General features: G+C 55.7%; 1 protein-coding gene across 4 annotated transcripts in view; it reads left to right on the plus strand.

Moving 5' to 3' along the window:
* Nucleotides 1-10,177, plus strand: part of CDK2AP1 (cyclin-dependent kinase 2 associated protein 1) — a 12,027-nt gene extending 1,850 nt beyond the window's left edge. The window contains exons 1-4 of one of the 4 annotated variants that reach the window (XM_011948450.1): nucleotides 225-322; nucleotides 3,228-3,322; nucleotides 5,497-5,623; nucleotides 9,351-10,177. In XM_011948450.1, coding sequence (XP_011803840.1) covers nucleotides 3,257-3,322; nucleotides 5,497-5,623; nucleotides 9,351-9,418 — 261 coding nt within the window. In that variant the 5' untranslated portion in view covers nucleotides 225-322; nucleotides 3,228-3,256 and the 3' untranslated portion in view covers nucleotides 9,419-10,177. Of the gene's footprint in view, nucleotides 1-224; nucleotides 323-871; nucleotides 1,403-2,221; nucleotides 2,338-3,227; nucleotides 3,323-5,496; nucleotides 5,624-9,350 lie in introns of those variants that run through there. The other 3 variants (XM_011948448.1, XM_011948451.1, XM_011948449.1) reach the window with 3 other exon arrangements.
* The last annotated feature ends 201 nt before the right edge of the window (nucleotides 10,178-10,378 follow it).

Here is a 10,378-nt window from a genome sequence, read left to right on the forward strand (position 1 = left end):
AAGGACTCGGAGGGAAAGGAGTGGCCCCGTTGGTCACCGGTGCCACGCTGGCTCTCCTGCTCGAGTTTTGGGCCTTGTTTGCAAACGTAGACTTCATAAACCTCCCACATCCGAAGTAGGACCCATAAAAACGATACTTAAAAAAAACCTTGGACACTGAGGTGTAGGAGCAGGAAAGGGTTAAGCGTCAGGGTGCTGAGGGAGAGTTGAATTGCTCACTTGTGGGCTTGGAGTCCAAGAGCAAACAGCCACTGTTTTCTTCTCAAACATTCTCACCTCCTCTGGGGTCCGCAGACCTTACAAAGACGGGCTTTGTTGCCAGGTAGGACTGCCAGCAGCGTTCTTCCTCTGGCCTGTGGGGAGGGCAGGGGCTGGTGTTGCCAGCCTGGGCAAGGCTGACAGCTCAGGCTTGCCCTGGTGTCATTGGGCCCGGGGCCCTAAACTGGGACCTTCGGGGTTTGGGGTCACAGGGACAGCGGCACTCACGGGGACCCCTGAAGTCCTGTTCTGAGCTGGCCGCACCTGTATTCAGCTTTTCTTTTCTTTATCCTGTGGAGAATTTCAGAAGTTCCGAGATCCCCAGATCTGGGCTTTTTGGTGCCCCTCCCTCTCCCCCATGGACCCTTTTGCAGAACCTCAGCTCCCCTCCTGCCATTTGCATCCAAGATGGACTCTCCGCTGCCGCCGCTGCTCCTCCGGCTTCCTTGTCATCATCCCTCACGCCCTGCAGCCCTGCCTCCTGCTCACGGGTTGCCAAGCCGCGGCCTGGCCGGTGGTGGCAGTGGCGGAGTTAGACAAAGCCCCCGCCTCCCCCGCCCCAGAGCCCCCCAGGCGCCCCAAGTGGCGGGAAGGCCGCCAGCTCCCCAGGCCCCGGCGCTCTTTGTCTGGCGTGGGGGCGGGGAGCCGCGCCTGGCCCCAGGAGCTTCCTGGCCTCTGCCAACCCCTCGCTCCTGCACACTGCGCTCATTGTCTGAGATGCGCCGAGACGGCTTGCGCTGACGTGGTCCCTGTGTCCCGGTCCCTGTGTCTGCAGGAAGGAGTGACCATGAGTGGAACTCGGGGCATTTCCGCCATCTCTCTCCAGGACTAGACACCCCCTACCCAACCCAGAACAAGGGACTGGCCTGGACAGAGCATTGGAGTCACCGAGCTATTGCTCCTCGTCCCCCCAGCCAAAATGGGACAATTTCTCATTCCTCCTTCCTCTCAGCCCCGCAAAACCTAACCCTAGTATCATCAAATAGTAGGGTCTGGAGCCCGTAGACTTTCTCTTGGGAAACATTGCCTCTACAAATGGAGAAACTGAGGACTGGAGGGCTGGGGGCCTGTCTGAGGTCACACAGCCAGGAGTGGCACAGCTGGGGCTGGCGCCAAGTCCAGTGGGGAGGACAGAAAATGAGAGGTGAGGAGCAGTGGGCAAAGCAGTTGGGGAAGAGGACGTGGGCACATCGAGTTGATTTGAGGGTGCGTGGGAAGTGGCTAGCGCCCCACCTGCCAGGGTGCTGGGATCTTGCAAACGCCCAGGGTGCTGTGCTCGATGGTCCCTCCCAGAGACTGGCCCTCGAGGCCAGAGAGGTGTAGCTACCAGGATCGAAACCCAGGTCTCTGCCAGCAGAGCCTGTGTTCCCCATGCCACGCTTGCTGCCACATCAGAAGCTCAGGAAACTGGGGTTTAGCTGATGTGGTGAGGGGGCGCTGGGGGACATCTCCCTGCCCAATTCCTGCAGTGGCCGTGGACGTGCCGGATGTCGTGGGCGTAGTGCTTCCCCATCCCAAGCAGCCGGTCCCTGTAGCACACGTGTCTCGTCATCCCCACGTGGGAGGCATGGAAACTGAGGCTCGGAGTGGCACGGTGCTCTGCCCAGTTCAGGATCCAAGTCCACGTTTCCAGGTCCAGCCCAAGCTGGAGCATAACCCTGGGCTGCAGTGGCGGCATCCAGGGCTGGCCTGAGACTCAGGGAGACAACTTGGGACTGTCCCCGCTCCCAGACGCTCCGGGATGGAGGGGCAGGTGCTGAGGTAGCTGGCTCCCTGCATGGAGGGGCAGGTGCTATGCTGTGTGCCCTGGGGCAACTCCCTCAGGTCCATGTCTCTAAATAGAGGGGCCTGGAGCCAGGGTTCTCCAGGGCTCCTCCTGGCTCCCCCAGCCTGAGGCCCTGAACTTCCTTCCTCCTCTGCCCCTCCCCTCACCCACACCAAGCGAGCAGCTGGTGGGTTTGGCCAGCCTGGCACCAGCTGTCCGTCCCTGAGGCCAAGTCTGCAGCACCCGCTGTGTGTGTGAGAGAGAGACCGTGTGGCTCTGGGGGCGGCAGGCGGGCAGCTGCCGAGGAGGACTAGGTAAATTCTCCATGGTTACCGCTGTTTGTCATTCTGCAGGATATCCTTTACCCGCTAATGGCCACTGGGACGCCATTGCGGGCTGCGTGCTCCCAGCCACAGACTCCCCTCCCAGATCCAGGAGGCTGCGTTCTGGGCTGGGCCCTGCTTGGTCACTGACTGCAGCCGTGGACAGGCCCCAATGTTGCATCCCATATGTGGGGCCTCAACCTTCCTCTCTTGGAATGCAGAGCCCTTGGGGCATAGACTGCCAAGAGTCTGGTCCCCTCTTTGGGGAGGGGGAGACAGGCACAGAGAGGTTGAGGGGCTTTATCTGGGGCACACAGAGGCCGTGGTGTTCTCTAGATTCCTCATTTGATGTCCTGCATGCCTGTCTCCAGCCAGGGTTGGGTCTCAAACACTCTAAGGCCTTCCCATCTTCCCCGCCATTGAGCACAGCAGAAATTTGGGCACACAGGAGCAAAGAGGCTCAGAAGCTCAGCCTGGTTCGGACCAGCCTCCGTGGCAGCGGGCTCTTGTGTGATGTGGCCTCTAGCTTCTCAGCCTCTGGGGACCAGGACACAGGGAGAGGGGATGGGCAGGGATGAGGCCAGGAGTGGCAGTGATTTTATCTTTGGGAGCAGCCCTGCTGCTTGGAAGGTTCTGGTTGGACGGGATGGAGCTCTGTGAGGACCAGCAGCTGCTGCAGAGCTGGGGATGGCCGAGTGCCTTGTAGCTACATTTCATGATCCGTCTTCTACGCTGGTCAGACTGGAGGTGGAGAGCAGGGTTCTCTATCCTGCTACAGTTGGTGGTGTGGGTCCTGGGCAAGGGCCATTGCAGGACCTGGAGTCCTTGCCTTGGTACAACTGGCTGAGCTGACTCCTGGCCTCTCTCTCCCCACCCCACAGCTGGGAGTGTCCACTCTCCTTCCACCAGCATGGCGTCTTCACAGTACCGCCAGCTGCTCAGTGACTACGGGCCACCATCCCTAGGCTACACCCAGGTATGGCAGTGGGGGTGATGGCATGGTGGGAGGGCTGGGGAGGAGACATGCTCCCCACCATCAGAGGAGAGAAGCTGGTGGAAGAGACGAAGGAGCAGAAAGTATGGGACGGAGCTTTCTCAGCCCAAGGCCCTGACTGGGCTCCGGCTCAGAACACATCACAATGGAGGGGGCCGGGCGCAGTGGCTCAAGCCTGTAATCCCAGCACTTTGGGAGGCCGAGACGGGCGGATCACGAGGTCAGGAGATCGAGACCATCCTGGCTAACACGGCGAAAGCCCGTCTCTACTAAAAAAATACAAAAAACTAGCCGGGCGAGGTGGCGGGCGCCTGTAGTCCCAGCTACTCGGGAGGCTGAGGCAGGAGAATGGCGTAAACCCGGGAGGCGGAGCTTGCAGTGAGCTGAGATCCGGCCACTGCACTTGCACTCCAGCCTGGGCGACAGAGCGAGACTCCGTCTCAAAAAAAAAAAAAAAAAAAAAGAATGGAGGGCACTGGGGACTGTGCTTCGCGGGGACGTGTGAGGTGGAGTGGACAGGAGAGCACCAGGAAGGGGCAGCAGCCCGAGCTGCACTAAGGCCCCCACCGCACACGCTCCTCTGATGGTCTCCTCACTCCTCTTTCCTGGGCAAGTGAGGCCTGACCTTGACCCTGGCTCTCCAAGCTGGGACGGAAGACGGCCGGTTCCCACTTGCTTTCCATGGGCGTGGGCCCAGCAGAGAGGAGGTGGCCTTGTCTCGAGAGCCAAGTTGCCTCTTGTCGAGGGCCAGTGTTTGAGAGTGTGGCCCAGGCTAGGCCGCTCCCTGGTTCCACCACTTTCCAGACTGTGACCTCCACTTGGTAACTGCCCAAGACCTGGGCTCCTCATCAGCCCAAGGGTGATCCTAGTACCTCCAGCCCAGGCTGGGGAACAGCAGGAATGGGGTAGCCACTATGTCGGCTGCACCCCACATCTCCAAGGGATGAGCCGTCCTGTCGAAGGTCCCAGTGGGAAGATGCTCTCCCTGGCTGGGCCCCAGTGCCAGTGTTCTGAGGTTGCCACGGAGCCTGTTCCTTGCTGAGTGGGCGGCTCCCCGGCCATGCGCCGCCAGGCCGTCCTGCCCCAGGAGGAGAAGCAGGTGCGGGCCCGTGAGCGGGACCAGCTGAAGAAGCGGTGGCTGCGGGAGGCCAGGCAGAGGCGCAGCCGGGAGTGGCAGTGCCACATTCTGGCCATGCGACGGCGGCGCCGGGACAGGCGGGAGGCCCGTGAGGCCTGGAGGCAGTGCCGTGGGGAAGCAGAGCAGCTGGACCAAGATGAGGACAGGAGGACAGAGCGCAAGGCCAGGGGACAGAGGCGGCGGTGGAGGAGGGAGGAGGCGAAGACCTTGCCCAGGGAGCTGGCGCAGCTCTGGGAGGAGGCAGCCAAGGGGAGGTGGTCTGGGCTTGCGGGCTTGCTGGGAGCCCAGCCTCGCTGATCGGGGTGCTTGCTGTGGGGCTTCCAGTGGTGGTGGGAGGAAAGGTTTTCTGGGGGGTGGGCCCTGTTGGTGGGAGGATGAGAGAAGGGAATGCATTTCAGGCTCTGGCGGGGCCAGGGCCGATGGCTGTGGTCCTGGTGGCCCAGGTGTGGCCTCTGTCTCCCCACTGGCTTGGAGGCTAAGCACCTGGGATGTGCCCTCCTACTCATCTGCATCCTGGGAAATGCTGTTTGGACTCTTTTGTGCCAAGATGAGCTGGTTCCCCTGTTGTGTTCATTGGAGATGATACACTTGCTTCCTGGAGGCGACTGGTGGTCTTCCTGAGTGTGTGAGGATAGGAGGGTGAGGACCATCCCCCTAACCTGGAGTTGTCCCCTAGAATGGGACGTGCCTTGGCCCAGCTGAGGTGGCTACCCCAGGAGTCTAAGGCTAGACTGCGTTCCCTCCTCTGACCGGCCCAGGGGCCCCTCCACCCACCTGCCTGTGGCCTTGGGGTCAGGCGGCTGAACCCTTTTTTTTTTTTTTTTTGAGATGTTGAGATGGAGTCTTGCTCTGTTGCCCAGGCTGGAGTGCAGTGGAGCGATCTTGGCTCACTGCAACCTCTGCCTCGTGGGTCCGGTCCAAGCAGTTCTCCTGCCTCAGCCTCCTGAGTAACTGGGACTACAGGCGCCCACCACCATGCCCAGCTAATTTTGCTGAACCAATTTCTTTCTGATTCTAGGGAACTGGGAACAGCCAAGTGCCCCAAAGCAAATACGCCGAGCTGCTGGCCATCATTGAAGAGCTGGGGAAGGAGATCAGACCCACGTACGCGGGGAGCAAGAGTGCCATGGAGAGACTGAAGCGCGGTAAGCCCGGCCCCGCTGCCCTGCCGGTGGCCACAGTGCTAGGCCTTTAACTCTGGAAAGACTTGGGGAAAACGTGGGAGGCTGGGCTGGGGATGGGGCTCATTCATCGGAGCTCCTGTTTTGTCACAGAGTTGCTGTCTGCTGTGGAGGCCTCAGGCGGGTGGTGGGTCTGGTGGCGAGGGGCCTGGGGGGCTGGATGCCTTCAGAGGGGTCTTCCGGGAAGGGCAGCCCAGCCAGGGAGCCCTTCTTACCCTGTGTGCTGCCAGGGGGTCTGCTGGCTTTCAAGGGTGTGTTCAAACCACCCCCCCACCCCCCTGTCCTGGCTGCCACCGCTCTCCCTCCTGCCTCCTGCCTGGTCTGCTCCTGTTGGCCGACACTGGTCCTAGGGAAGCCAAGCTCAGGATTCTTTGGTGCCTGCACTGCCCTCTGCTGTCACCTCTTTGGAGTGAGACCCAAGGAAGTGTGTGGGTCTGGGGAGGGAGGCTGAGAGCACTTTGTTCTTTAATGACTGGAGAGGGAGGGCAGGCAGGAGATGACAGAGCACAAGGGAACTCATGTTAAGGTGTGACTGCCCGGCTGATTTTGAAAGGAGGTTAAATAGATTGCTATCTCCTGAAATAAAAAGGGAATGGAGGGAGAGCAGGATTTCTATTTTAGAAGGCGATAGTGCAGCGGAGCCATAGCCCATGAACTCATTCAAGATGAGGGAGACTGCTGCCTTTTTTTTTTTTTTTTTTTTGGGAGATGGAGTTTTACTTTTGTTGCCCAGGCTGCAGTGCAGTGGTGCAATCTTGGCTCACCGCAACCTCTGCCCGGGTTCAAGCGATTCTCCTGCCTCAGCCTACTAAGTAGCTGGGATTACAGGCATGTGCCACCACGCCCGGCTAATTTTTTGTATTTTCATTAGAGACGGGGTTTCTCCATGTTGTCAGGCTGGTCTTGACCTCCCAACCTCAGGTGATCCACCTGCCTTGGCCACTCAAAGTGCTGGCATTACAGGCGTGAGCCACTGTGCCTGGCCCGGGACTTGGGGTTCTTTTTGTTTTTTTTTTGAGACAGAGTCTTGCTCTGTCGCCCAGGCTGGAGTGCAGTGGCCGGATCTCAGCTCACTACAAGCTCCACCTCCCAGGTTCACGCCATTCCCCTGCCTCAGCCTCCCGAGTAGCTGGGACTACAGGCGCCCGCCACCTTGCCTGGCTAGTTTTTTGTATTTTTTAGTAGAGACGGGGTTTCACCATGTTAGCCAGGATGGTCTCGATCTCCTGACCTCGTGATCCGCCCGTCTCGGCCTCCCAAAGTGCTGGGATTACAGGCTTGAGCCACCGCGCCCGGCCGACTTGGGGTTCTTAAAAAGGCTGGAGAAGCGACCTGGGAGGGGAACATTTTTTTTTTTTTTTTTTTTTTGAGACGGAGTCTTGCTCTGTCACCCAGGCTGGAGTGCGGTGGCGCAATCTTGGCTCACTGCAACCTCCACCTCCCGGGTTCAAGCGATTCTCCTGCCTCAGCCTCCCAAGTAGCTGGGACTACAGACGTGCGCCACTACGCCCAGCTAGTTTTTGTATTTTTAGTAGAGACCAGGTTTCACCATGTTGGTTGGCCAGGGTGGTCTCAATTTCTTGACCTTGTGATCTACCCACCTCGGCCTCCCAAAGTGCTGGAATTACAGGTGTGAGCCACCATGCCTGGCCTGGAAGAGGAACATTCTTTGGTTGTAAATCTGTAGGATAAATGGGGGCTGTAGTTGAAGTCGTGACCCCAGTGACACGAGGGCCAGTTGAGGACAGGCTGCTGCCACGAGCGGGGTTGCTCTGGAGTTCATGCAACCTTTGTGAAGAGGTTGACGGATCTCAAAGCTAGGTTGGGACCAGCAGGGTTAGAGGGTGTGATTGAAGAGGGCCTAGGGAAGGGATGCAGTGCCCAACCCTGGTCTCGCCCAGAGAGTTGGGTGGTCCCAGGGCCGCTCTGGTAGCAGGGGTGCTGGTTACCCGAATGGAAATTCCTGAGAAGATGCTGGGTCCCAAAGTCCAACAGGTGATTTGCAGTTGCCCATAAAAGGCACTGACTGCTTCAAGTCAGCAAATGCGTACAAGCTTCCAGTCTTGCAGTAACAAGGAAGACCCAGTGCCACCCCTTGGCCAACAGCCAAGCCCAGGCTGACCAAGCTCATGTCACAGCAGGGTGAAAACGTGTCATAGAGGGGTCAGGGAGTTAGGAGCATAGGAGCATTGTAGGTTGGTTGGCAACTGCAGCCCATGAGCCAAGAGCCAAGAATAGTGTTTTTTTCTTTTTTTTTTGAGACGGAGTCTCGCTCTGTCACCCAGGCTGGAATGCAGTGGTGCGATCTTGGCTCACTGCAACCCCTTTCTCCTGGGTTCAAGCAATTCTCCTGCCTCAGCGTCCTGAGTAGCTGGGATTATAGGTGCCCACAGTCACGCCCAGCTAATTTTTGTATTTTCAGTAGAGATGGGGTTTTACCATGTTGGCCAGGCTGGTCTCAAACTCCTGACCTCAAGTGGCTAACCCGCCCTTGCCTCTGAAAGTGCTGGGATTACAGGTGTGAGCCACCGTGACAGGCATCGTTCTTAATGGTTGAAAAAAAAAAAAGATTTTGGGACGTGTGAAAGTTATATGAAATTCAGACTTAAGTGTTCATAAATAAAGGTTTGTGGGGCTAGGTGTGGTGGTGCACGCCTGTAATCCAGCAGTTTGGGAGGCTGAATCCGGGAGCCCGAGTTCAGCGTGAGCAATATAGTGAGACTCCCGTCTCTACAATAGTAATAAAACAGCCAGGCGTGGTGGTGTGTGCCTGCAGTCCCAGCTTCTCCAGAGACTGAGGCGGGAGGTGATCAGGTGACCTGATCCTGGGAGGTTGAGGCCGCAGTGAACTGTGATTGCGGCCACTGCACTCCATCCTGGGTGACAGCAAGATGCTGTCTCAAAAAACATTTGAGTGTAGTAGTTGTGACAGAGACTGTGTAGCCTGCAGAGCCCAAAATATTTGCTGTCTGGTCCTCAGAAAACATTCTCCAAGGCTCCGAGTTAGATTCTAAGATTTGTGGGGCAATGATGTGGGATGTCATTCCCAGTGGCCTCTGGGAGTCATGGATTAGAAGGAACAGAATCCTCAGTGTCTATTAAAAGATCATATTTCATGAAGGTCAGTAGAGGGAGAAAGGAAAAAAGGTAACCACCAAACCATAGAGACAAAAGACTGGGGAAGATTCATTGGGCAGAAGGTAGCTGCAGAGTCTTGTGGGGATGTCCCTGTGGACCCAGGGTCCTGCATGGGCAGCAGTCAGTCCTCTGCGCCCTCATGTGTGTAGCTGGAGCCATTCTCTTGCTTACTTACGCTGGTCAAGCCCTTTCTAGAATTCAGACTGAAGAAGCCAGAGAAAAATCTCAACAGTGGGTCAAGCAAAAGAATTTGGGTGGAGACACGTCTTTCATCCAACAGTGTCATGGAAGGACAGCTTGCTGGTGCCACTTTGAATGCAGGAAAAAATGTTGAGAGAGATGTGAAGAGTTGTGGTGAGGAGGGAAGGGCTTTAGGGGGATGGGATTGTTAGCATCCTTCAGGGTTGCTTGGATATAGGTTCCCCCAGTTCCCTTTCTGTCTGAGGGTTTTGTGGACAGGCTGTGGAAGGATAGATCCTCTTCCTGTTCCTGAATGGGCTCTCCTGGCTGGTCCTGTGCACCGGCTGATCTCGGGTCTCTGCCTCTCTTTCAGGCATCATTCATGCTAGAGGACTGGTTCGGGAGTGCTTAGCAGAAACGGAACGGAATGCCAGATCCTAGCTGCCTTGTTGGTTTTGAAGGATTTCCATCTTTTTACAAGATGAGAAGTTACAGTTCATCTCCCCTGTTCAGATGAAACCCTTGTTTTCAAAATGGTTACAGTTTGTTTTTTCTTCCCATGGTTCACTTGGCTCTGAACCTACAGTCTCAAAGATTGAGAAAAGATTTTGCTGTTAATTAGGATTTGCATTTTAAGTAGTTAGGAACTGCCCAGGTTTTTTTGTTTTTTAAGCATTGACTTAAAAGATGCACGTAAAGTTATCTTACAGCAAACTGTAGTTTGCCTCCAAGACACCATTGTCTCCCTTTAATCTTCTCTTTTGAATGCATTTGTTACCCACGGTGTTCTTTATTCCTTTTCATAAGCTAATACCACGCTAGAGATTTTGTTTTTAATGCATACTGACAGCACCCTTTACTTAGTAGCCGGTTCCCATTTGCCATACAGTGTAGGTTCTGCTTAATGTAACTTCTTTTTTGCTTAAGCATTTGCATGACTATTAGTGCTTCAAAGTCAATTTTTAAAAATGCACAAGTTATAAATACAGAAGAAAGAGCAACCCACCAAACCTAACAAGGACCCCCGAACATTTTCATACTAAGACTGTAAGTAGATCTCAGTTCCGCGTTTATTGTAAGTTGATAAGAACATCTGGAAGAAAATGACTAAAACTGTTTGCATCTTTGTATGTATTTATTACTTGATGTAATAAAGCTTATTTTCATTAACAATTTGTATTAAAATGTGGGTTCCTTGAATTCTTATGTGGTTTTATTTTTATGAGACAGGGTCTTATTTTGTCACCCAGGCAGGAGTGCAGTAATGTAATCTTGGCTCACCACAGTCGCAACCTCCTTCAAGCAATCCTCCCACCTCAGCCTCCCTAGTGGCTGGAACTACAGGCGTGTGCCACTACGCCTGAATAATTTTTAAAATACTTTTTGTATTGAATGAATGGG

Source organism: Colobus angolensis, unplaced genomic scaffold (genome assembly GCF_000951035.1).
Source record: "Colobus angolensis palliatus isolate OR3802 unplaced genomic scaffold, Cang.pa_1.0 Scaffold28, whole genome shotgun sequence".
NCBI lineage: Eukaryota > Metazoa > Chordata > Mammalia > Primates > Cercopithecidae > Colobus > Colobus angolensis.